General features: G+C 45.0%; 1 protein-coding gene and 1 long non-coding RNA gene across 5 annotated transcripts in view; one reads left to right on the top strand and one right to left on the bottom strand.

Annotated features, from left to right (window-relative positions):
- Positions 1-1030: 1030 nt before the first annotated feature.
- TRAF3IP2 (TRAF3 interacting protein 2) lies at positions 1031-27426 on the top strand. 4 transcript variants are annotated; one of them, XM_071548925.1, is made up of 10 exons: positions 1031-1442; positions 8931-9015; positions 9264-10019; positions 13083-13275; positions 15217-15392; positions 16749-16837; positions 18631-18699; positions 20973-21089; positions 22196-22270; positions 26932-27426. In XM_071548925.1, exons 2-10 carry the CDS (start codon positions 9000-9002, stop codon positions 27076-27078), a joined length of 1638 nt encoding a protein of 545 aa, XP_071405026.1. In that variant the 5' UTR covers positions 1031-1442; positions 8931-8999; the 3' UTR covers positions 27079-27426. The 4 variants fall into 4 exon arrangements, with proteins under 4 accessions (XP_071405026.1, XP_071405025.1, XP_071405024.1 ...); XM_071548924.1 differs by lacking the exon at positions 1031-1442 and adding an exon at positions 1464-2427; XM_071548923.1 differs by lacking the exon at positions 1031-1442 and having other exon boundaries at positions 8484-9015.
- Positions 26734-27426, bottom strand: part of LOC139668854 (uncharacterized) — a 33833-nt gene continuing 33140 nt past the window's right edge. The window contains exon 3 of the long non-coding RNA XR_011697130.1: positions 26734-27299. This is a non-coding gene — a long non-coding RNA (uncharacterized lncRNA). The remainder of the gene's footprint in view (positions 27300-27426) is intronic.

Genomic DNA, 27426 nt, shown 5'->3' with positions numbered 1-27426 from the left:
CATGCTGCTCTCAGCTGCTTTGAGGCTTCACTCCAAAAATGCGGACAGTCATTCGTGATCAGAGGAAACAAGTGCCTGGGTCCCAACTTCACCTCCGGACCATTGTATGGCCAGACTGCAAACACAGATTTGGGCAGGGCTCTCCCCACGTGGGTGTGCCCTTCCAGCCTGGGCAGTGGATTTTTTAGGTGAGGCACAGCGTGTGTAGAACTGACCCCACCGTTTAAGTCCTGAGGTCCATCTGCCACGGCCGAGCGAGCTTGGACAGTGACAGGGAAGTCCTCGGGACTGTCACAGCACCCCGTACTAACCGGGGCTGACCCTGCTGAGCATCCGAGACGTGACGGGATGGGATGGCAGGGAGGCATTGAACTGCCAGGGGACGGTCCCACTGAGGCTGGAACTCAGGTCCTTGGGATTCAGAGTCCAGAGTGCTCTCCTTTACACCACAGGACCGCCCTACCTCCGGACCATAAAGAAGGGCTGACAGACCAGTGGGCACACACTTCCAGGGCCAAAGAATGCCAGGCAGGTGGCTCCCGTCTCTGCCCCCAGTCCCACAGGAAGGGCTCACGAAGAAGCAGCGGTGGAGAAGCTTTGGGGCATGGCTCAGATATCCATGGGCATCAGGTGTGCGCACCGGCAGCCTTGTCAGGCATTGAGGCAGCATGTGGTGGCAGCCCATGCTCACTTGGAGGATGAAGAGCCATGCACAAGTTGCAGCTAAGTTAAACTAAGAAAATGAGGCTGGAGATGAGGAAGAGCTTCTCGGCAGGGAGATGGGCCGAGCGGGGGGTCAGGAGAGGGGTGTGGGCTGGGACCCCGGGACTGCCGCTGCCCAGCCTGGCAGGAAGAGCTTCAGCTCTTGGGAAAAGCGAGTTTCTGCTCTTTGAGGGTGGAGAGAGAAAAATGGAAGTGCCTGAAAGTCTACCCTAAAAGAAAGAACCAGAAGGGAAATCCCTTCTTTTTTTGTTCTTTATATAGTTCTTGCCCCCATCATGTGATTGTCTCTGGCAGTCTGAATCACGGTTGCTTTAACATTCGGCACTGACAGTAGGCGACCGAGGGGTGAAAGCAAGGCATGGTTTTCCTGGCGAGGCACATCGTATAGGAATCCCCCCGGGTCTCCCCTCATCTCCCGCAGCGGCATCCCGCCTTCTCCCGAGGCAGGGAGCGAGCACTTCCAGAGCCTCGAGGTGTCACTCCCCGGAGAGGCTCTCCCGGCGCCGCCGCCACGCCGTGCCCCGCTCGCCTCTTCCACTTCCTGCTGCAGAGCCAGTTCTGCCGCTTACCTGGGAGAGGCAGGGAGGCAGGCTGTCGTAAAAGGAGGAGGGAAGCCCGGCAGGGTGAGGAGGAGACCCGGGCTCGGCGGGAGCGCAGGAGGCACCGCCAGACCCCCGGGTCCCGCGGTCAGCCCGGCGCGACCCTCCGTGGCCCGCAAGGTAAGAGGTGTCGGAGGTGCCGCCGTGCTCGGCCCCTGCTCGGCGTCAGCTGCTGACCCACTTCTGGCTCTCTCGGGGCTTCTTCCCCCTCAAATTGCTGCCTCGCTAACCCTCTCCCCCTGCCTCGTGTAACGATAGCCTGAGCTTCGCAGATGGTTAAAACATGTTTCAGCCATTTCGCTGCAGTTTGTTTGGTTTTCTGCCTTTTTTCTTTTTCTTTTTTTTAATCAGGAGGGGTTTGGGGTAAACACTGGGAAGGGACACGCCTGGTGTCGAAATGTTGTCCTGCCTGTTTACGTAGTTGCCTGGCAATGCCTGGCAGCCAGGCCTGGTCCCGCTCCCGCTCCCGCTCCCGCTCCCGCTCCCGCTCCCCCCCCGGCGCGGCCCTGCAAGCTCAAGGTGGTTTCTTGGCCGAGGGTCCTCCCTCCACTCCCTCTCCCTGCCTCTCTCTCTCCCTGCCTCTCTCTCTCCCTGCCTCTCTCTCTCCCTGCCTCTCCTTTTCCTCTCTCCTTTCCCTCTCCTTTCCCTCTCCTTTCCCTCTCCTTTCCCTCTCCTTTCCCTCTCTTTTCCCTCTCCTTTCCCTCTCCTTTCCCTCTGCGTTCCCTCTCCGTTCCCTCTTCCTCTCCCTCTTCCTCTCCCTCTTCCTCTCCCTCTTCCTCTCCCTCTTCCTCTCCCTCTTCCTCTCCCTCTTCCTCTCCCTCTTCCTCTCCCTCTTCCTCTCCCTCTCCTTTCTCTCTCCCTCGTCCTCTCCCTCTCCTTATTTTTTCCTCTCCCTCGTCCTCTCCCTCTCCTTTTTTTCCTCTCCTCCTCCCTCCTCTTCCCTCTCCCTCCTCTTTCCTCTCCCTCCTCTTCCCTCTCCCTCTCTCACTCCCACTGCTCCGAGGCTACACAGGATAGGTCCATGGACCCAGTGAGGGAGAGCTGACTGGAACACATGGAGAAAACAGGATTATAGACCGCTTTTGCACCGTCCTCCGTAGCACTGGTATGGAAACAGTGGGACCAAGGTGTGGTAGTATTTCTTTTGAGTTAGGATAAAATCAGCCACATAAAACCCACTTCCATTTCACCAGTAACTGGTTGTTTCAGGGTTACCACTGACGGGCAACAAGAACATTATGTTTGGGCTTACTGGCCCTTGATCACCACCAGCACTCAGAAGACCAGAAATTCCCATTTCCTGCAAGCCCTGTGTGGATTCAAGGCGTGGACTGGTCACATCGATGCCCCACCATGACCAGAGGGGCTGTGAGCCCCACAGGCAGTGATGCCAAAGGCAGGGGTAGGGGTGCAAGCAGCAGTGGGGCTGGGGAGCATCCTCCCATGGAGCTGCTGCCTGCAATCCCTCTAATGCCTCTGGGGCTGGGCTTGCCCTTGCTGAGTGCTGGCAATGTCTTGAAGCGTGCTGGGTTTTTGGTTTTTTTTCTTAAGGTGCTGGATTTTCTTTCTGTCCTTCTAAGGAAGGAAACAAGGCATGTGCAATTATGGTGTTCGTGTCTGTCAGTGCCCCCCACCCCCAGCAGTGGCTTTTGAAGTTTGTCAGAGGATACTAGTCTGAAAGAGATGTACATTCTGAACGTTTCATGACAAGTGAGCGAGGCTGTTCTCACGCCAGCTGAGGGAGGCACGTCAGGTCCTCCAGGCTTTCCTGTGGCCTCCCACCGCCCACACACCCCTCAGCCCTCGAGCTGCAGAACAGGGAGAGTGGTTAGGGATGAGAGACACATCAGCCCCATGAAATACAGGAGGTTCTTCCTTATTAGGAACCAGAGTCCTCAGTGTGAGGAAGGAAGCAATAGGAAAGCAGGCTGAGGACATTTATGCCTCTCAGGGTGGTCTTACCATCCCACCCCACTCAGCCAGCCCCAAATTTTATGATAGGTTTTTTAGATGTCCCAGGGCCATGAGATATCCCAGGCTGGGGGTTATTCAGTGCCTATGGGAGTTTTATCAGCAGCAGAAATGGGTGGGAAGTTACCTCTGGAAAACAAGCACATTTTTAAGGATGCCTAAGATTACTACAGACATTTTAATATTTCATGAAGTTTAGAAAACTGACAGGAAATGCTGCCTGTAGTATCTGAGGTGCCTGTTTGGATCCTGCTTGAGGGTGTCACCGTTCTAGTTTCTTACTATTTGTTGCCCAGCATTCCTGTTGTATGTATATCGATGTCTACACTCAAGAGGCAAAAAATATCAGGTCTTTTGCACCATGGATTACCCAGTGAAACAACATTAGTGCTGCAAAAGGGATGTTTGCTATGCAAGGAGGATTTGAAGTATGTTCTTCTAGCACATGTAGACTTTTCATGCCATGGCTGCAGAAAATACATGAGAGTAACCATACAGTCAGTTGAAGAGGAACATTGTTTTCATATTCTTTGTCTACTTTTTCCAGAAGTCATAAAAATAAACATTCCCTAGATGCCCCAAAATGTGGGCTAGGAGTGTGACACATTGCCTTAGTCTTCACCATGGGAAAGGGGAAGTGTCCGTGGTGATAGCAGCCAAAATTTTTCATGGTGAAGTGTGAAACTCTGGAGCTTGTATTTCTTTGGCAGTGTTTATTTAGGTTATAGACCCAAGACAGTTCCCACATTTGCACTTGCTCTCCCTAAAAGGATTTCTCTCTGCGATTTTTTGAGGAAAGATGTATCTAATGCTTCTGTAGAGAAAGCTGCACTTAGAGCAAGTGTACTTACACACTTAGGTTACTCTGACCCCACAGCAACAGCATTTGTTGCAGTCTCAGTGTGTGCATCTTTACAGCAGCTTGCAAATTCTGCATGTGCTTACTCCGATCCTGCAGATGGATATCAGCAGCACCAGGGAGCTTAAGGGATTCAGCCAAAGTATGCAAGAATTATTTGGAAATCAAGAAATTCCTGTCTATCCCCACCCCTTGTGATCTCAGCTTTCCCTTAATCTCTACCAGTGCCATTTCAGAAATGCTGTGACTGGTGAATAAAAAGACCCTGTCCTTGTGTGTTGTGCATCAAGGAAGGTGAAGTTTCTTTCTCATCCGGAGTTCTTCTGTTTTAACAAGATAGACAAATATAACTTTGATCAAAAGAGCAAAGGTATTTTCCCCCTCTCCAGAAGCAACAGGGAGCACTGCCATGCTTGTGTTGCAGAGTCTCTCTTCTGTTTTTCATGACAGAAGATTTCTAATCAAAAGCAGATAGATGGTTAGTGTGTGTTTTGGGACAGCACATCCTGACAAGTCTTTGTGCTGAAAAACAGATGAAATACCTGATGGATTTTGTAATCAGCTGCAAGAAAACAGCACAGATGAGCCTGAGCCCAACACCCTTCCTGGCCTCTGACCAGGCCCTTGCCTCCATCAGAGAGTTTTTAGGGGAGTTTGGCCATTGCCTCGAACCTGGGGACTCAGGGCCATCTCTACTGACTTGCAGCAGAATTTACTCCCCTTCATTTGTGCTTTCCCTGCAGCTTCTCAGGAGCAGCCATGGCCAGCAGCAGCTGGCTGTGAACAGGAGGTCTGGCCAGGCTCTCCTGGCTCCCCAGCACTAGAGAACCACTCTAGGTGTGGGAAGCCTCACAAGAGAGCTGGGATGGGCTTCTTCCCAAGAGCCTGAGTCAGTGAACACCCACCCACAAAGGTTATTTGCTGAATTAATGCACATTGCAGAAATGGGTGTATGAACAGGAAAGAAAAGAAGGAAAAAGTGTGATTTAAGGAGGTTTAAGGTGGATACTAACCCTTTAGGAAGGGCCTCTTCACTGCATTACAAGCAGAAATACATGCAAGGGCTCCAACTGGTTATCAGTAATTTCCTGAATAGTCATAGGGGCAGGGGGGATATTAAATTCTTAAGGCTTTCTGGAAATATTATGATCTGACTTGAAGCTGCAGCATGAGATTGGGCACAGTGTACACTCTCCAGCAGTCTCTGTGCCAGAAAAGAGATCAGGCTACAGGTTTCTAAGGGTATTTCAATATGCTGAAGCATTCCTCTACTCTAGTTCTTCAACACGGGAGACCTAAGCAAGTAGTTTTTCTGTCCTATGCATAACTATATTTACAGGATAAGTAAGCTAACTAGAAAAGTCAAAGGAAACGAAACCCAGCAACAGACAGCAACATAAAGTGCAGGGATAATGGGCTCAGTTGGGGATTTCTCTTGGGAATTCCCATCCACAGACCATTGCCAGCATTGCTCAAAAAGTGTTCAGCATGTCCTGGGGTTAATTTATCCTCGAGACCATCTCTCCAGACAGAGCTCTGCTGTTGTAACAGCTTCTCTCTCCGACCAGAGCTACTAAGGGAGGAGGAGGATGAAGTCAGATTTCCTCCTTTTTTAATGCCAAAGCCCTCGCCCCCTTGGTGCCTCCTACCTTGGTCCTGTGGGAGCAGGGGCTGTGTGTGAGTGTCAAATCTCAGCTTTTGCTGCTCAGCTGTTCTGCATCAGGATCTAAGTAAAAACCTATCAAATAAACCTAGAAGTTTTTGCAGGTAAAAGCACAAGTGAGGGAATGTCTCTTCTGTCTGAATAACTTATTCTACTCAGATATTTGGAGTAATTTTTTTAGCTTGTATTAAACAGGAAGGAAATAAGACTCATTTAAATATTAAGTTGATTTGGGAGATAAAAGGGTGTTTATCTTTTCAGAGGTTAAACTAATAGGAAAGTCATTTTTAAACTGTTTTGAAGAAAGACATTTAAAGAGTTTGGTAGCTGATAATTTGCAATACACTTTATTAAAGTCTTAATATCCCTTCTCCAAAAGGCAGAGTAAATACATTAAATAGCAAACTTGAAGAAAAAAGTCTGACTTTTTCCTGCCTATGTTGTGCCATTCATTAGAATCACGCAGGCTGTGCATGATCTGTTTCACAGATACCCAGATGTTAACAATGGAACTGAAAAAAAAGACCAAAAACTTTGGAGGTTGTAGCCTACAAAGGAATTTAGTAACTTTTAAATTCCATCTGACACCCAATCCAAACCCCATTTACTTCACTGAGCTCTGGATTGACTTCTTGGTTCTTCACAGAAATCTGTTCTTCCTTTCATGGTGCTAAACCAAAGGCTATTGAATATACACGATCTGAATTCAAAGTATTTTCTAGCATTTTCATCCAGCTACTTCAGAGACCATCAAAGAAGCATCTTAGTGTACGAGGTATTGCAAATTTGTTTCTGAAAATCCTCGTTTAGGTGTTTGCTAAGGATTAAACCTAATGAGAGGGATGCTCAGGCCATGTTGTGGCTAGAGAGGTAGACCTACGCTCCACTCTCCAGTCCCCAGCTGAGCTTGTGCTTTGTGAGCACCAGGGCGAATTTTGCACAAGGAACCGGTTTACTGGAGGTGCTCCGAGGGGAAATAAGAGCCTGCATTGTGATTTGTGCTGCTGGAGTGCACGTCATTCATTTTACAACCAAACAGACAGAGAGACCCACAAGTTGAAGCACCTGAGCAGGGCCAGATAATCCAAGGGTCAGGTTTACAAAGCTGTTGAGATGAGCAGAAGACAGATGCTTTGCAGGGTGTTTGACACCTAACCTTCACAGGCTCTTCTCTAAGCCTGTCAGGGGACCACTCAGCAGCTTTACAGCTTGATTCCTGTAAATCTGACTTGGTGCTGTACTGACCTGGTGAGTCACCACCACAAGGACAGTCATTATTTAAACTGCCATCTGACCAAAGGTCCCAGGCAAAGGACATTTTGCCACCCCTGCACAGTACAGCACAAGTCCCTGTCACAGTCCTGTGCTGATTTCTGAGAGTTCCAACTTTTCGCTTTCCAATCCCATGGGTTATGACTGTAAGAGAACTGTGACTCAGCAGGCTTGGCCAGTGTTTGTGACATGGTGTAGAGGGAAGGGGTTGCAAACCACAGGAAGAGAGATGTGATGATGGTGAGCTGACCATCGGGGTCTCAAGCCTGGCCACTGGTGTGGGAAGGAGCTGGTTTGGCACCAGACCCAGCGCTCTCACGCCGGGGCTGCAGCTGTGGGAGCAGCAACGTGTGTGCTGTGCTGGTGCAACTAATAGCAGCTCTGAGGACTTGCCTACATGGGAAAATTTACCAGCATAATTATCCCACTGTAATTATCCCAGGATAACTCTCCCTGTGGACTTGCTTAATATAACATAGGGTATGTATGAATATATGGTAAATCTTCTGCACAGATGGGTTTTAAGTTACATAGAGGAGGAATATTTACATTGCAGCCCAGCAGCAAAGCACATTTTCTCCTACTTCCCAGAAAATGTTACACGAAGAATTTTCTATACCAGAGGTACTTTTGGGGGGAAGTATATGCCATTTGATCTGATCAGCATGAATGTAAAGCCTCACTGTTGCCCTGTAACATGGGGCACAACATGTTTTTCAGAATCACTGTGAGAGCTGGGACAAAGGCTGTGACACTGCCTTGTACCTCTCTGTGATTCTGTTTTTTATATTGTAGTCATTTCAGTGTGTTCTTCATTTAACCTTTCTATTCAAGATACTGTGACTGAAGTTGTGAAAATTCCTTGGATCACTAAAAGCTCCTCAAACATGTTGAGATTGTTATTTTCTTTACCAGGCTTTTGGGTCAGATTCTGTTGCCAAACATTGTCATTCCCATTGCTTGAGTGCTTAGTCTGCTCTCTTCTGATAACTCTCCTACTTGGGATTTTAGCTTCTTCAATGTGATAGAAGGTAAACAGTTGGAGAAATGATGAGCACCGGGCTTGTTTCTCTATAAAAGAGATAAAATTTGCTGGCAGGAAGTAATCTATGCTCTCTAAGAGGATGAAGATGGCTGCACTTCCTGAAGCCCACTCAGCATTTACCCATCACTGCTTCTTCTGTCATTCTGAGTGAAGGTGAAGCAGCAGTGTCCATCATCAGGGATTGCTGGTCTGGACCAAATTTACTGATAGCCCTCCCAAAAGGAAGTGATAATTTTGACTTTGGCCCATATTTGGGTCCCAGTCAATCCTGAAGGAAAGGGAGGGAAAATTCCAAACAGTAACTAATCTCTCTAAATTGTCATTTAATTTACAATAATTTAAAATAACAAGAGTTATGTCGTAATTGGCAGGATGAAGTGGTATGATAAAATAAGCAGCCACATTTGTAAACAAGCTTTGGAGTTGAAATTACTCAGCTAGGTGTGTGGTGAAGTTTAGATCTGAGGCATCAGCATAAAGCAATTATTAAAAGGTCACGAGTAAAATAATTGCAAGTGATTGAATTCCCCGGATTATGCCTAAACCAAACCTCCAGACCTGAGTAATCTGATCTGTTGTCAGGTGCAGAAATTACCTCTGAGAGACAGTTCATCTTTTTGCTCTCTTCCAGTCTCAGCAAGAACAGTAAGTTTCAGAAATCCCATAAAAACATCTGATTTGCGCAACACGATTTCCAAAACTTTAACTGGTATTTCTTTTTCAGATAGAGTTATTTTAGGATGATTGCCCATGTGAAGCTGTACCATGTTCACAAGAGTCCTTTCTCTTGTTTTCCAGCTTGCTGAAGAATCCTGGCCTTACAGTAAGGCAGCTGACTCACTTCTGGTTCAATTACAGAATTTGGAAATGGCCTCTGTGTCAGGTTAGTCCACGTTGTAACTCTGCACTAGCCATGCTCCAGCTAACCCTCTACTTTCTTGTTTTGCCAATAGTCAGCCAGAGCTTTCTTGGTGTTTTCTGCTGTCTCTTTAAGAAACATTAAAATATAAAGAATATAAAGAATACATATTGCTCTTCAGTATTCCAGCTCACAGTCATTGAATGATGACTCACAATAGGCATTTGACTGTATGGCTGTCCATCTATAGTGTTTTTTCTCTCAATTTTCAGGGACTTTTGTGGGTCGAAGCATACCAGTCGAAGTGGACGAATCTGTGCCATGGTCCCAGTTACCTGAACATGTCTTGGAAAAGGCTTTGCACCCTTCTGGAGAGGATACTGAGCATGAAGAGGCCCAGAGACCATGTGTTTCTCAAACACCTCAGTCTGTGGCTGATCCATCATGCCTTTGCAGAGCACCAGCACATCATCAGTCCACACCGTCTGTTGAACCGCACAGCAGCTTGTGGTCAAAGTATACTGATCCTGATGGAGATGGACACTTCTGTTCCTCCACTGAATCAATAGCAGAAGTATTTCCCTTCCAGAGGCATCTTACAGCTATGGACAAACCAGGCATGCAGCCAGAATCACAGCTTTCAGCTGACACCAGACACAAATCTAGTAAATCAGAGCAGACCTTGTCTGATGTTCCTGAGGACTCGCTGGAGGAGAGCAGCCAAGGGAGTTCACAGTCACAGCAGCCCTCAGGAAACAGACACCCAGCAGAGCAGGGGACTGTGGACACAGGGTACAGCTCCCAGTCACGAGATGTCATGGGCATCAGGCACCTGGAGCCCCCCTTACCGCTGGTGTCTGTACTGAACTCCCAGGACCTCCCAGGACCACTCATCTCCAGAGAGTTTTTTGGACCTGAGCATCAGCAGTGTCCTATGTGCCAGCACTTGCCCCTTCCCAATGCCCCATCCCAAGTCCCCGGCTGCTTTGGACACCGCTGCCTGGAAGAGCAGCATCCCCAAGGCCCATGTGAGTAGCACCGCTCACCCCACAGGAGATTCTCTGGGTGTATCACAGCCATTGCTCAGCAAGGTGGTGTTTTCCAGCGCAGCATGCAATTATTAACCTCCTTAAACATCTATTTGCAGTCCATTTTATAATTTCAGGTTTTTGGGTTATGCAGCTGGACTCTCTGATGCAAAACCTCTGAGCCAGATAAAAAGTTAAAGAGGTCATGGTTGCTCATAAATGCAGCCTAATGATTTTGCCTAGAAACTAGCCTTTGTTGGTCACGCTGAGCATACAAAGCCTCTCCCTGCTGTTATTTCATATTCTAGTCATTTCCTTCCTCCTTTCATCAGTCATTCTGCAGCCTCCTATACCGACTCAATTCCTGTTTTCATAGATTTGCTTGCTCCCACTTGGATCCCCAAAGTTGAGAATTTCCTGCCAGGATCAGGATGGGAGGTTACCCTTGATCTCTGTAAATAGTATCCCCCAGCACTATGACCAAACTCACCCATGTGTTTTATTTCTATGTGAAAAGAGCATGACATCCATCATCCTCATTTTTTTTCTGTTGTCAGCTGAAATGAAAGCTCATTACTTAAAATGGAGCCCTCTCAGCTGCTGGTGATTGTATAGCTGTGACTCCATCAATATGGGTGTTTTGGCTCTTGGAGACTATGATGCAGTTTACAGCCTGCTATTAATTAGTATTCCTTTTCAGTCTCTGAGATTTTTATCTGTTATGAAGTGAGCTTTGAACATTCAACAGCAATATCATTGTTTTAATACAATTTATATTACATTAGACTCATGAGATCCCGACCTGGTTTGGGCTGGCTTTGTAATAGAAAGCTGTAGGCTTGTTCTGATAACCCTTTATTATTTTTTTTAACCTTCTGTGACTTCACAGCTGTTTAAGGAGTTTTGTCATTCCAGCAATGTGCTATAATTAGGTATATGAAAGAGAGAGCGTTTCAGAAAATCAGTTTTCAGCTCTGATTTTGGAACTTCGTAAAGGGGAGGGGGCTACAGATGGGCTTTGAACAACGCCTACTGCTTAACCTTTGGAAAATGTCCTCTGGTTTTTTTTTTCATACCTTCTCCTTTCAATTCAGCTTTCAGCAGACAAAGAGCTGGTTGCACAACAGCACTCACTATTTACCTCTATTTACCTCCTCCACAAGCGGGCATCGTGAGAAGTAGGACATTTAACTAAATGAGGGCATTTTGTTTGAAAGCAGAAACTCTGAAAGGCTTTCTTTAGAAAAATCACTACCATTTCTATCATATCCAGAGGGCAAAAAGAATAAAATAAACTCAGATGGCTGGAGCAGATTTGGTCAGGACCAAGAAGCTGGCAACTGTCCTCCTGTTTCTCACATGCCCGGTACAGAGTAAATCACCTCCTGACAGTTCCTTACGCTTCGGTTCGTTGTTGGGCAAAGGCAACCCACAACAAAGCTCTGCACTTTGTGTGTTGTAACACGCCTCCCCTGGGGAATAGCAGTTGTGCCCAGAGGCTCTGAGCTGACTCCAGACACCTGCTATTTGAGATACAAAAGCAAAACTGCTTCTGAAGTCAAAAGAAATCCTCTCAACAAAGCTGAGTGCTCGGGGACCATTATTTCAGGTATCTGTATGTGAGAGGTGTCGGTGTGTGTGGGCACACCCCCGCCCCTGGCCACACTGTGTTTTGAATGGCAGTGGCTGCACCATTAAAATACTGTAACATCAGACAGATCCAAGGGAAGCCGGTGAAACAGTGGCTTGAAAACCTCTAAACCAAACTGAGTCTGTCAGATCCCTGCCCCCTTACGTAAAGCTGCTCATGAGGAATCCATGAGAAAATCATATTGACTTACAATATTGTTCTCCCAGCCCCTTTCACCCTGTCCTGTTGCAACTAGTTAAGAGGGGGGAGTGGGAAAATCTGCTAAAAGAATCTCAACAAATGCAATGTTGCTGACTCACAATTTCATCAGAAAATTCTTTGTAATTGTAGGTTGGTTGGTTGGGGGTTTTTTAAGTATTGGCCTCTGGAATTGGACTATTTAGTGAAAGCTTTGTTTTCTTTTTCCTCCCCTTAAGAAAAAAAAGGAAAAGATAGTCTTCCCGGCTGCTAAGGGAAGGAAAGCATGACCCCAAAATAGCTAAAAGGATTAAAAAAACCAGTTTATGGGGAAAGAGCATTTGAGTACTGCAGCTTTCAGAGCCAGCTCATAACACCATAATCATGCAGTGCTAATAAGCCCTGCCAGGCTGGACTTTGATCTGCACATAGCAGCTTGAAAGTGCGCAGAGCTGTTGCCTAATGAAAAATGCAAGCCGAAAGACTGGGGGGGGGAAAACATTACTTTTCCCCATTTGGGAAGCAAACAGCGTACATTGCCTTCTCTTTCTGTTCATGCCAACAGTTGCACTGTATGTTAGTTATTGAAAAGCATTATGTGTGTATGGCAAATAACAGTAAGGGAAATTGCAGAATTGCTTGAAAAAAATTCACTCTGGCCTTCCCCCTGCGGCCTCCTGGATGGCAACGGGAACAACAGCAAGGCCTTAAAAGGTCACTTTGACAGAAAATTCACACAGGGTGAAGTAGCAAACTAAGAGATTAATTTTTTCTCTTTTCATTTACAATAATCACAGTCTGTTTAGCCTTAGTGTTGTAAACTGATTTGTTCCAGGATTTTGCATCTGCTTTCATGAGAACTTTGGGATAATTCATTTTTACAAGTTATTGCCAAAAATAAATTAAAAAATAAACCAAACCCCTACTAAAAACACTGAGGCATAGTAAATGCAGGGGCAAAGCAGCCCTGAATGTTTTGCTGTCAGTTGTCCCAACAGCCCAACCCAGAGCAGAGATCTGAACCATGTCATATGTGAATGGGAAATAGGAAATTTCAGACTATAAAAGGTTCCTTCATCTGTCTTCTTTCAGTGAGATACCTGCAAATGCCTCTAAACTGCTCAGTTTCCTTAAGACATGAAGGAGGACATGCCTGGAAAGGAATAACCACAAACTGAGGCAAAAATGTGTTGGCTGAAATGATAGTTGCTGCCTTTATTTTCTCACCCTCCCAGATGGCAGAGCTCCTTACCAACATTTTGCACACACATCGCAGCCACTTCCTCCTGTTCCTGGACCTTGCATGAGAATTATCCGCCCGGCCCAGCAAGTTATCCCAAATTACTCAAACCTTCGTGCTCCCAAGGGCACTGGAGACCGACCACCTCCCCAGAGGACGTGCTCCTCCCCTGGTCCTCCTCGATTCCTGTAAGTGTGCCTGGGTGGGGTGGAGAGCTGTGGGAGCTGGAAGCTTCTTTGATCTGATTTTGTGGGATTCCAACCAATAATTCTGAATCCTTGTACTATAAGTGTGCCTGGGCTGCAGGGGTGCATGTGAGATGCTGGGTCATGTTCTTTATTTGCTATTTTACACTCAGTGGGGGCCTGACCTTACCCTAGAGAACTTCAAAGCTGGATACCTGATATGTTGTTACAGCACACCCTGAAATGCGCACATTAAGGAAGACAAATGCTTTAAGGTTAAAGGGATGAAGGGTTGAAAAATACCTCAGTTGAAACCTTAGAGCTCTCCTGCTCAGGGGCAGAGGTCAATTTGGTGGTTCACTGTGGTCTTCAGCTTTACACTGTACCAGCCTGGGATGACTCAATCATTGGCTTCCAGTGATTTCCTTTTAATCTCTTTTGTGGTGCAGAGAAAAAGGGAGAAAACCTCAGTTGCTGGTATATCTCTTTACATTGCAGTTTGCAGCCTTTTCTATGCTTTTTCATGTGGTAGTAAAACACCACACGTCTGGCACTGGAAACTGGGAGAATAGGCAGGACGAAAGAGGGCAGACAACTGAAATACTGCTCTGCTCTGGCCTGTGAAAAGTTAGGGGCTGTGACACAAAAGTGACAGCAAAATAAGGCAGTACCTGTAGCAGAGAGAATTGCACTGAAGAGTTTGTATGAAAATGTAAAAATATAGGAGAATAGTGGATATTCTTTACAGTAATAAAATTTGAATCAGACTCCTGATTTTTGGCATATTTTTTAGGTAAGGTGAGGAAGAAGATTTGTACATTAGCCACAGGGTAGGGGGGTTTGTGGCCATTTTTGAGGTGTGTGTTGCTTTTATTAGTACTTTCATCTGCTAAAAGAGATCCAGAAGATGCGGGGTCTGTCCTGCGGCTGCGTAACTGGTGTTTGCATGCTGATTCCCAGAACAGCAGTGATATGTTGGTAATATTTGCCTATAGAGTATTTTGTAACAGAAAACATCTGCACTGAAATGAATAAACCAAATCTTAATGTGACAACAGAAAACATGCTGTGACCAGCCTGTCATCATTCATTTAAGGAAAGCTAAAAAAAAAGAGTGGTCTTGATTGACTAAACATCACGGTTCTGTGGAGAAGAGCTCTCAGAGAAACCTAACACTCAGTGAACAGATTCAGCCCAGCAGGTTCCCAGCACACCTCACATAAAAATCTCTATAGATTCCCCTTCTCATTGACCTAAACTGTGAAGCCAAAGTGTCATAGGACAAGAACTGCTAAGCTTCCTAAAACCATACTTTTCTGTCTGTTTGCTACCATGGAGAAGATGTTGGGCAAGGTTATTGAAGGTCTGGAACACCGATCCCTGGCATGAGAAATCCTCGTTTGGGTCTGTAATCGCTGGTCAAGAAATTAACTTTGTACCCTTTAGCAAAACTTTGGGCTGTCGAGAGCTGGAGGTGGAGTGCCCTTGTAGACCCAGTTTTCCCAATTCCCACCATGCTCTGTGCCTCCTGTGCTGCACAGGATGTTGTGAGAGCATCTGAGGTGCCATGAAGCACCCTTTAGATAAAGGGAAGAGTGTACCCAAGGGCCACCCTGCTCCCCTACATGCGTAACAACATTCACAACACAATATTATTCCTCACTTCTTCTGATTGCAAGCTGAACAGCTTTCGGCTATGATGTGACTTACTTCCTGTGGTTGATGTTGCTTCTGCAATAAACTGCTTCTTGTGGTAGACTGTCACCGAAGTATCCGTTCAAAAGACTCTGTAATAACTAAGTACCTATGCTGAGCCAAGCACCTCTAGAACTTTACCTAGCTAATATGCAGATCAAGTTCTTAAGAGTGTTATTAAAAGAAAAAAAATCTGAATTTTGCCTGAAAAAAAGTATTTTTTAAACCCTCACTTGCTTTTCTTTGTAGAAACCAGCCATACAACCAGCTACCTAATGGTCAGATGCCCCCCAAGGCATGTGGCCCGGATGAAGCATGTGGTTGCCCCTCTGACAATTTTCCATCTCCAGCTGCTGTCCCGAGACCTCTCAGTAACCCTGTGGCCAGGGGAACTCTGAGAACCAGCAATTTGCCGGAGGAGTTGCGTAAGTGGTTAGCAAATTTGTTCCATGCAAAATTTCACAGTACAGACTAGCAGTTTTTAGGTGGGAAAGTTCCAGAGGAGGGAAGAGGGGAGGAGAAGGCAGGGAGAATGACATTAAGACACAGAAACAACAAGAAAACAAAATATTGAGTGTCATCACATCTGTAGCATGCGAGTGTCTGTGTTCTGTGGGATGGAATTATTCCCTCAATTATTTTGTTTACAAAAGTAAATACTATTTATTTTCATGACTCCTTGCTAAACTGGATGTGCCTCTGAGGCAGGAGAGTCTGAAGCTTACAGTAAAAGACTAATACCAAACAAAGCCCTAGGGATGAAGCATTTCTGCCTGTCCCAAACCAGACAAATATGTTGAGCCTTGACCTCAGTTTCTTCCTGACCTGGTGAGTGGAGAGGACTTTTGGCCAGGAACCTGTGCTGAGGGCAGCACAGGCTTTGGCTGAGCTGCTTCTATTGCCACCAGCCCCACAAACACATTCACCTTCCAACTCTTATGGGAAAGTCAGGTTTCAAAAATGGCTTCCTTCTTAATGCCAAGTTGGTGAGATGTATCATTGCTAAGAACCATCCACATTTCTCCTGAGGTTTTGATTTTTCCTTTATTCTTCCCTTTTGCACATTGCCCTTCTAATCCAGAGAGTTACATCTCTCTGGCCTGTAGGACTGAGTTATGATACCAGGTGCCACTCTTGGATAGACCCTTGTTAATTAGTTACATGGAGGAATTCTGGATAAAATAGTGTCATTTGTGGCACGTGCTCAGCTGGGTTAGATTAAGCAGCTGGTTTACCCTGATGGGAATCCATGATTCTTTAGTCAGTACGGAATCCCCTTCCACAAGGGCAAGGACAGCTGAAGGCATTGTTGTCCCCAGCCATGCATCCTGCCTGCACAGGGTTAATGCTGCTCCAAGGTGAGGCCATATGGCATAAGGTTCCCTCCAGCTCCATGTCAGGTCAGTGGGGTCTGGGGGAAAGCTGTGCTGGTTGCAGCCAGTGCAGGCAGCAGGAGCTCTGGGTGACAGCCCAGCCTCAGGTACACCAGAGGGCTGTGAAAAAGCAGCTCTGGCCACGGGGTAGGGTGAGCAGTAGAGTGATGTTACCCTCAGCAGCTTGCCAGTGGCAAGGCAGTGGGATCTCAAATCTAGAGCAAGGTTCTGTACAGGGAGCTGATTTCAACACCAAGCCACTGCACTATCCCACATCCATTCCATAAATAATCCAAAGAAACCTGAGTGGGCCAAACCCACAGCATGGTGGAAAGGAGGGCTGTGACAGTCTCACCCTCTGGATGGTGCATTTAAATGTTTAATATTCATGTGGACTCTCTCTCCCAGGCAAGGTCTTTATAACCTATTCAGTGGACACGGCAGTGGAGGTTATGAAATTTGTGAACTTCCTGTCTGTAAATGGATTTCAAACTGCTGTAAGTATTCCAGAGAAGATTAATTTCAACCAGGGAAGAAAAGAGACATTTTTTTAAAAAGCAGAGGCTGTCCATTTAATTGTTCTTCTGTTTATCATCACATCATGTAGGTTAAAGAAGATACAAATAGAATGAACTAGCCTCAGCTTTGCAAGTTGTAACATGAATTATTTGCTTTTTGCTTATTCGTATTTTAACTGAATTTTATGCTTTGAAATGTGCTTTAAAAATGACTCTGGAAAATTTAATTTAGTGCCACCAGATACCAGATGGGGAGTAGTATGAGGTTTTGTGAGCTGTTCCATTCACATTGTCTCATGTTTGATCTGTAACATCAATATTAAAAAAGGTCAATTTTCATGTTTCTCCCATCCAAGATTCTTTTTATGCGATGCTATTACATCATTAGTTCTTCAGCTGTGAATACCTTTCTGCTAAAAAATTATCTAAAAGCAGTGTATTTCACATAGCATAATGAAGCAGCCCATCTCATGGTTTCATTTGCTTTGTTATACTTTTAAAAGGGATTCTAAAAATCACTGGCCTGAAAAGGCCTGTGTCCTACTGTCTAATCCCATAAACCATTCAGATTTTTACTGAACTTCTCATGAGTTTGCTTCATCATAGCAGCCCTCTCTAAGGGGTCCATCCACAGAGGCTCTAGGATTCATTGTTCATCAAAATCTTGATTCATATTTTCTTATTTCAGGAGCATATGCTATCTGACCCCTCAACCTTCACTCTTTGGCTCCAATTCAGGAAGGCATTTAAGCAAGTGGCTGTCATTAAACTGAATGAGACTCAGTGGGGAGCTTTGCACAGGCTTATTTATTTTCGTGAATCAAAGGTTTTTTTTCCAGAGACTGCAACTGTACTTCTCTCTAGCAGTTCTGTACTATGACCAATTCATAAGAAAGTTTTGGGCACCACAGAGTTACAGAGTAGAAGGCTCATTAATAGCACCTTTGCTGGATGGGCAACTCATGGAGCCTGCTGCACAATAATAAATATAACAAAATGGCCCCCAAGCAAAGAAACAAATATGCTTTCTATGTATCAAAAATGAAAAAGAAGGACTTGAGGGCAGAATGTGACTCATCTATCAAAACCTTGGAGAAGTTAATACTTCCTCCATTGGTCACAGTCACTGATTTCTGGTTTCAGGGTTTACTGGGCATGCAGAGAAGCGAGCAGTGTTGGTATATTCAATTCTATGAAGTCCTCTACTGCGCTGCTGTCGCTGAAGTTGAGGTTACTTCATCCAGTATCAGTGACCTGGCTGACTTCCCACCACACACCCTGAATATTTAGTTCAATATGAAGCTAAAACTTCACACTTGGTATGCCCTTGCAGCCAGAAAATAGTGGGTAATTGCAGCTGTACAGATAGAGAAAGTGGGCAGCCATCCATTCTCACAAGATGTTTAGAGTGGTAAGAGAGCCATTTTGCAAACATCACATATCTAATGTTCACCAGCAGCGATTTTTTCTTGTTCCATTGAGTGAAAAACTGCCTGGGAGTTGGGAGCTGGCAGGGCAGGGCAGCAAAAGGGCCGACTGAGCAGCAGCCCAGCAGTGTGCCTGCAGCAGCCTCTCTCTGCCTGCCTGGTGCCTGTCCAGCTCAACTCTGGACTGCAGGGAAAGGGGAGAAGTTGTGCATGGACACATTTGTTTCCTAAGAAAATTGGGTACTTGTGTTAGAAACTAGGGAAGAGAGTAGGTGCCATATCAGTGCCATCAAATGGGAATGAAAGGTGAGAGGATGATCATAATGGACTTTCATTTTCTTGCAGATTGATATCTTTGAGGACACAGTACGAGGTATTGACATCATTAAGTGGATGGAGCGCTACCTAGGTGATGTATGTAAGGGCAATTTAACCTTGTTTATATCAGAGGTGACCTGAGGAAAATGGTTGAATTATTCTAATAGCAACAGGGACAGAATCAAAATGCAAGACCTTACTATAATCTTCCCTGCCCCTGCAAAAATGGCAGAGGCCTTGCAGAGAGAGTGTAGGCAAATCTCACTCACTTCTGTGTCTTATGGTCCCAAAGCTCTTTCTTTAAGAAATGAAGGGCTAATCCTGGTATTCTTGCCAAATTCCAATGCTGGCTGTTACATTCAGCCTGAAGCTGCCATTGGACAAGTTGTTTCTCCACCTCCTTTCTAAATAGTGTGATTTAGCTATGCTTGGTTAAAATTTTATCTGCATTTCATCCGAGGCTGCACAGTTGTGGCTAATGTTCATCCTTCTTACCTGTAGCTTTTATACTGCTATCTAAAACACTGAAGGGTTCTTCTGAATAAACCATCCTATATGTAAACTAGAAATTGGTATTCTGTTGGTTGATACATTTGCTCTCATCATGTTGTATCTATTTAAGCAGTAAACCAGAGATTTATACTGCTGCCAGTGCAGTCGCCAGCAGCAACAACTTCCTGTGAAGTTCACCTGAGCAGCAAGTGCACATCTGCTTTAGGATTAAGCCAAGTGGCTACATTATACCAGCACAGGTGGACGCAAACTGGTGATGCTGTTGCTTGACACGTCATCATGGAGTGGCTTCCTTGGATTCACACCTTGCTGAGTAGCCACCAAGCCTCTGACTCACTCTGGGCAGATCTCTGTGGTTTGGGAACAGGATGACAAAGTGGTGGGCTCTCTCCAGCCTGAGCGGGGAAGCTCAGCCATCTGAGACAGGACTACACAGGTTTCCTGAAGATGTCCCATCGGGACACCTTAGCTCAAGTGCAGTACCATGCGGACATCATATAACTGCATGCAGAGCCAGCCTGGGGCCTCTGCCATGGAAGTGCAGTCATGCCTTTTGGAGCTTTCATCAGGACAAATTAGGCTTGGGCGCATGGTGGTACTAAAACTAGAGGACAGCATGAATTTGCTTTTGCCAAAAACATTGTTATCACTTAAAATACAATCTGGCAGATTTCCTTTAGGACTCCTGCATAGTCAATAGAAGAGACAAGTATGTGAAGAAAACAATTCCCTGCCTCCACATGAGGATCTTTCTCTGACTGGCTACCCCAGAAATGTTTGTTTTCTTCCATTGACTGTAGAGGCACTTTCTAACTTCAAAACCCTTACCCGTGTGAGGAGGAAGGGACTGCTTGGACACAAGCAGGGGGATGTGTGCAACTGGGCATGTCTCTTGCAAGCCCTCAACATCTGTAAATGCTTACATGCATGTCAGGCACAAGCTAAAGTAATTCTGGAGTATGTTAAGTCAGTGTAAGGGATAATGGCTCCTTACCGTATTTGACCCTGTGGTGGGGCAAATTCTCTTGATATAGCACAGAAGGAAAGAGTTAATTAGGTGCCAGGTTGACTATGAGCCACAGACTTGGAAGCTTTACATGGCCTGATGTGGCAGGGATGAAAGACAGGCCCTAGGTAAACACAAGTAGGAAGCTTTCATCTGCTGAGCCTCTTCACTGGCCTGCCATTAAGGAGGAGAGATGTTTCCCAGATATGAAGGATGGCCCCTCTGTGGAAACCTGAGCTCCAGTGGGGGCTGGGATTAAACAGGTCACAGGCAGGATCTGGGCTGTCCTAGCAAGGTGCAGCAGCATTGCCTTCAGCCCATCATGGTGAGGTGGGACAGAGCTGCTCCATACCCCTAAACGCACACATGCCATCTGCAACAGCCCACCTCTGCACGGCCACCTCTGCACTCTGCACTAAGATCAGCAAGAAAGGATGTTATTTCTGCTGCTGAGAGCCCTAGAGGTAGTGCCCACAGATCACTGCTCAATAGATGCACTTTTACATAAGCTGTTAGAAAACATTTAGTTCTGAATGTTAAGATAAAACTTCTCTGTGTATGCACATAGACACTCTATACTGATAGAAAGTAGCTTCTTATTACAGGCATTCCAAGTGTAAACTGGTAGCTGTTAATGTATCTCTTGACATTTAGATTTTCTATATTACGAGATCTCGAGAAATAATGAGTGTATGAATTCTCCTGTATTTCCTGCCAGAATGAATGAGATCCTCTCGTGTTTGCCAAGAACACAAAGATCACTTAAAACACAAACTGGCAGATTTCCGATCTGCTTCTACCAAACATGCTGCGTTTCCCAATTTCATAAAAGTGCTTTTCTCCCTAACAGAAGACGGTGATGATAATCATAGCAATCAGTCCAAAATACAAACAGGATGTGGAAGGGGCTGAATCCCAGCTGGACAGGGATGAACATGGCTTACATACTAAATACATTCACAGGATGGTAAGCAAGGACATGCATTTGCTGTTTTACAAAGACTGTCTCTTTCTCAAAAGACAAATCTGACTCCGAATGGCAGGTTTTTTGCTTTGTTTTCCCTAATCCCCATAGTTAAACACCCCTCTTTGGAATTCATTAATCCTTCCTCTCATCAGCTCCGTATGCTCATTAACATCTGCTAAGAGGTTCAAGGAATAAAAATCCTATTAAACATGCTCATCTTATTTCTCCATATTCTTTATTGTTCAATGTTTTTTCCCTCCTTCACCTTCTTGAGCCCTTGTATAGGCCTATGCACAATCTTACCTAACAGTGCCTGACTTTCCTCCCTGTAAACCAGCCCCTGTTCTTCAGCTATCCCAGAACTGAGCTCTTTTTCAAGGCAGCAGTAAGGCTGACTGAAATTGCAAAGCAAAGGCCAGAAGTGCAAGGGTGGGGCTCTTGGGGGATACACAGTGTCAGAGGACCAAACACCAATCTCCACAGCCTGTCGCGGGATGGACATTTAGCCCAGAAGCTTCCACAGAGTTGTGAAACTGATCCTTTCTCTCTCAGTTTGCAGTTTGCTGCCTTTCTCACTCTATAACCCATCTGATTCCTCAGTTTGATCCTGCAGTCAGACGTCTCAGAAGCTGTCCCCTACAGATGAGCTCTCAGCAGTATTTTGCTGTCTTTACCAACCCTGGAATGCCTGTGTCCAGGGCCAAGGGGAACAGGCTGGGTCTTAGCTTGAACACAGACCTGGCCTCTGTCTGAAATCTTTCACCATATTGGAGACTGAAGGGGCCTTAGTCAAGTTTCATCAGTTAGACATGGATTTCATGAGTTTGCAACTGCAGCTAAACCCAGCTAAACCTAAATTACTTCACACCACAGAACTATATGCTTAAGAAGTGTTGACAGGTCTTTCCTGTATCATTTCTGTAGTAATGAAGAATCAGATTAAGTGGCCAAACCAAACAACACTAAGTCTACCAGCAATAGATCAAATCACTTAATGGAAGAGCAGTTTAAGTAAGCAAGAAATGTTTTTACACATAGGGTTCAGATGCATGCAAAGAAAAATCATGGTTGTGTTACAATAAGACTGGCATTTTGTTTTATTCTAGATGCAGATTGAGTTTATACAACAAGGAAGTATGAACTTCAGATTCATCCCTGTGCTTTTTCCAAATGCCAAAAAGGTAACATACATGCACGCTTATATACTTGCATGATAAAGTACATATTATTTCAATCACAATGCACCAGGAGAAATCCTAAAACTCAGTTTCTTGGTTCTTTATATCCTACTAGTAATATTCCAGAGCTCCATTTTACATTAAAAGTTTATAGTTTTATGTACCTACAAATGAAAACCATTTCATCCACAATATAAATCAGCACATAAATGTATTTCTGATGATGAATGTACAACTAAAACTCAAATTGCCTTCGGCATTGAAAGAATTTAAATGGAGAGAGACAATCTATCCAGGAAGCATGCTTTTTATATTAACCCTTTTATAATTTTGTCCAGATGTAATGCTGATGAGTGAGATGGGCAAGATTTATGACTGATGTGAAGTGAGGATCTGGAAGAGAGTGTGTTGAGAATATAAAGAGTGTAATAAATATTAAGGTACTAGGCTGTTCTTGAACTTGGATGGGCCCATCAAAGGCAAACAATAAGGTTTTTTAGGACTTGAAATTTCATCTGCTCTCCTTACTTGTTTTGAAGATCCATTTCAGAATAAGTTATGTAACAGATTCCCATCTCTTCTACCTCACTCTGAGAGAATCTCTTGAATTTTTACATGGCCAGAAAACTTAAACCCCTTCCTCTGTAGTTGAGAAATAGCCTTCCCCAATCTCATGCACTGTATTCATGTTCACTTTTCATAACTAAATGCTGTGTGCACTGTTGGGTAACTGTCATGTTACCCCTGGGTACAGCTGCATTTTGGAAAAGTGTGGAAAAATTCTTTATATTTCTTTGTGTGCCCAGATTTTGGAACATGAGCCAGAATTTAAACAATGTTATCAGTGATTATAGGTCTGTGGGGTCCCACTGCACTTCTGTATTTTAGAGTAATGAAATTATTTAGGCCCCAATTTAAGCTCAGAAATTTGAAAATATGCCCCTGGGTTTGTAAAATATGTGAGGTTCTTTGTAATGAATGGTACTTCTGGTATTACATGTCATTCCAATCGCTTCCTGAATGGTCTCAGTCTGGTACTTAAGTGTGAAAAGCTGGGAGACAGCACTGGTGGGAATTGTGCAGACGAAGGGCAGGGAAGCAATCAGCATTTTTAGTCAGTCTTTGCAGCTTGATTGTGGGGAATGGGCAGGATGGCTCCTAACCTTGGGGCTACTGAGCGTCCACCACATGAACAGATCCTACACCCTGGTTGCAGAGAGAAGTGTCCCAGGAGGCACTGTAGCTGCCTTTGGGCTTTGAGACAGAACAGTAAGTTATGTTAATTTTTCCTGAACTTTATTTATCAGAAGACTATTTAGCATATAGCAGTGATTCTTTCAGACAGTGATCAATAAGGAATTTCCAGGGTTGGTTTATCCAACTGCCTCTTATCAAAGCAACAGGCTCTGGGCACCCTTCCTGCCTATCCTGTCATCCACATCACCCTTCAGTTTTTCAAGAGGTGCCTTTCTCATTAAGTTATGCAGATCAGCATTTTCTACTGCTGTTAAGCTTTGCTCTCTTTTTCCACGTATTTCTTTGCTACATCAACTACCTTCATCCAGCTAGTTAATGATAAAGTAACTAAGGACATCATGGGTGGAAGGAGAGCACCAGAGCCTGAACAAGTTGGAGTAATGAAATCTGTAGGCAGTCAGAGGAAGTGAAGTACCTGAATAAATGCCAAGTATATGTACAGTTGGATGGTGTTGGTGGGCAAATTGCTTCAATTTTGTCTTTTATACTGTTTTTATATATTCAAGTGGCAGTGGAAAAGAGCAGAAAATTGAGGTTTGAAGGTTTCATCTGGGGATGTGGCTATTAGACGAGTTAATCTCGTACAAAGCACATCATAAAGCACTGCCGGTATGTGAAAATTAGTCAACCTCCAACAGGAAGATCCAAGGAGTGTTCATTAGGAAACTGGATAATGAGGGAGGGAAAGCACAACACACAATTAAAGTGGAACTGGCATTTCCAGCTTTCAATTTTACACTGCTAAAGGAAACATGGGTCTTGCTTGTTCAAGGTTTGCATTGCAACAACCCACAGAAATATGGCTTTATCTGGACACCCAAGGACCAGAGCATTAAGCCATGATTGCCCCATGCTGGAGGCTCCCTCTGGCAGAGCAGAAGCAGCCAGAGGGGTAAGGTGTCAGAGAAGCTGGTGTCAGAGAAGCCAGGAAATCCCAAACCATGTTCTGCTGTCATAGCCCCAAACAGTCCTGCCCTCTGCACTAATATACTCTGCCCTCTTCCTGCCAGTTTGATCTTCAGAGTTACAAATACTCTCTCTATGGCATAGAGAGAATTTCCTCTAAGCTTACAGAAAAACAGCAGAATTAAAAAAATTTAAAGGACAGTAAACCATTTTCCCATTGCTCCCACCTGTAATGACAGGTGTCACATGGCAAGGAAAAGCCCCTTTCTCAGGCTCCCTGCTCTCCTACATAAAAATACCAGCTACAGTTACCCATTTACCCCTACACACCTCCCTCAAGTTAAAATCATTGCCAGAGCCAATTAATGTGCAGGTACTTTTTGCACTGACTTCATTATGGAGGATATTAAACAAAACTGCACAAGCAGTTCTGCAAGAAAGGTGCAGAGCCTGTCTCTGGATGTATAATGCCCCTCTCATTATATCCCCACTTGCTGGTTTCTTACTGATTACACATTTCCCACACTAATTTCCATCTTAACAAATGATTTTCCATGTGGACCTATATAAAATGCTTTTCTGATGTCCAGACTGACTAATGCATTTCCTTCCTCCAAAAAATGTAGTTTCTTATCAAAGACAGAGAGAGGGCTCATTTGGTAAATGCTTTCTGTATTTCATTGCATTTCCTCCTATAGCTCTTAACATGATTTAGTACAGAAACAAATTTCATGTCACAATGGTATGCACATGCATGCATACATAGTCATCTTTCTTTCTCCCAGTAACATTCTAATCTCTCGGCCAATTCCAAGTGTCTTTGTCAAAGGAGTACAGTTCATAAAGATTAAAATCCATTCCTATGCTAAAAAAAATCGAGCAAGTGGAGGTGAGAAATCTTACTTGTTGTCCTAACAAAGGGAATGCTGTGGGATCTTGCCTTACACTGAGGTGTCTACCTAGTTTAAAACCTCCACTCTGGGGAGACCACTGACCAAAGCCTGTATTTTCTTGAAAATGGGAGGAAGGTCAGGCTTGATAGATACCTCTACCACTCACTAAGCTGCTTGTTCAGAGGCCTAGGTGAGCTCAGAGTAATAGGTCTGTAGGTGCCTTTATGACTTAGCTCCTTCTTCCTATACATGAATTCTGTAGCTCTAACAAAGTGGTTGCATCAATTATCTCAAACAATTCCCTGAGCAGAGGAAACAATGCAGCTTTGTTGCTACAGCTGTACAGGCCAAGGAAAAGATAGCCAATTTGAGAAACACGATGCTTGGGAATGAAGGATTTGGACTGCAGCTACACTGTTTGCTGGCAGGCAGGACATGTGCTGCCTGTGCCAGGGCATCCCCTGGCGAGGTGCCAGAGATGTGGTTCATGCCATCAGCTTTTTGCTCTGTCCCCCTGGAGCTAGCTCCACTACCTTTACAGGAACTGTGCTGCTCCTAACAGGAACCACCTTGGGAAAACACTCCCCTGCTAAATAAGAAGTCCGGGGGCCAAGGGCTGGATGTCATGACTGCTCATTTTCCTTACCTGCTCTCTCACTTTGGCTGTGTTCTGGTGTCTCCAACTTCAGGCCTCCAAAAGAAATCTCCATCTCATGGTACCCATGAGCTGGTTTTGGTCAAGGACCAGTCCCTTTGTTAATTAGTGGTATGATACTAGCCCTTTACCCCTAAACATCCAGGGTGTCCATCTGGAAACCTCGCAAGGCTGTGGAAATATGCAAGCATGAAGTCTGAGCGGGCTTCTCTCTATCAGCCTGCTGTTACTCTCCAGGACCATGGTGGTCCCAAGCTTCCTTATGTTGATGGGCATTAGCCAAGCCCTATGAAAGTCTGCACCTTTCCCAGGATGCAAGGAGTGGTGGAGGTTTGATCCTGCTAGTCTGGAGATGCATTAGTCTGTCCTCAAGCTCAGCATCGGCCTCAACCAGGAGGTTAACTCAGGAGGTGGTCTGACCTTAACTCAAGAGGTGGTGACGGTCAGAGGACACCATGCTTGGTGAAGGAAGGTGTAAAGGGAGGGGGAGAGGACTGCCAGGATGTGAAATACTCCCATGGGGTCCCCCTGTTTCTCTATTAATTCTCATCCCAAGGTTGAATACGTTGTGTGGATCCTTCTGCAGCTACTAAGGTGGCAGCCTTTCTCTGCTCAGGACACTGAAATGTCTCCCTTCTCTTCTCAGTGTTTATTTTCATGAGCCTTTCGATGCCTGTCGCTGACATCAGACTTCTTTGAAATGTGGTGAAATTAGCCAACATGATGGCAGAAGAGAAAGAGAGACAGGGAAGCTGTGAGATCACACAAAGTTCATTTATTTAGGAACCCAAATACAATTCTGAAGCCAAATTAAAATTTCTTGCTGTTATGGAAAGTGCCTAGAACAGACAAAATGAAATCTTGCTTGGCAGGGTCTGACAGAATCTGCAAGGTTCTGGTACGGATTCAGGAGGATTTACAGGATTTAGCATTTATTTTCCTTGTTTTTTCAGGAACACGTGCCTACCTGGCTGCAGAACACCCACATTTATAACTGGCCAAAGAATAAGAAGAACATCCTTCTGCGGTTACTGAGGGAGGAGGAATATGTTGCCCCTCCAATAGGCCCTTTACCAACACTCCAGGTTGTGCCGTTATGAACATTATGACTTCAAGTGCATGAGGAGCAGTTGCTGAAGGGCTGTTCCTGGCAGGGAGCCAACACTCTTCCAGATGGCGCTTTTTGATGACAGAAGACACTCACTCTGCTAAAGGAATTGGTTGTCTTGGGTTACTCAGGCTCAGCTTGTTCTTTACCATGTTAAACAACTATTTCCAAAGCTGATGGGGCAGAACTCTTTTCTCTAGATTTTTAAGTAAGCTGCAAATGGAAAGAATGCCCAGTTTTATTTTAACATCTGTTTTTAACATACTCTTTTATTAGTCATCATAGCAAACAAATACCAAAAATAATGTTGCAATAAGTGTAAAATAAAAATTACATCTTC

The sequence above is a fragment of the Pithys albifrons genome, chromosome 2 (assembly GCF_047495875.1).
Source record: "Pithys albifrons albifrons isolate INPA30051 chromosome 2, PitAlb_v1, whole genome shotgun sequence".
NCBI classification, from domain to species: domain Eukaryota; kingdom Metazoa; phylum Chordata; class Aves; order Passeriformes; family Thamnophilidae; genus Pithys; species Pithys albifrons.
This window is presented reverse-complemented; position numbering and strand designations above follow the sequence as displayed.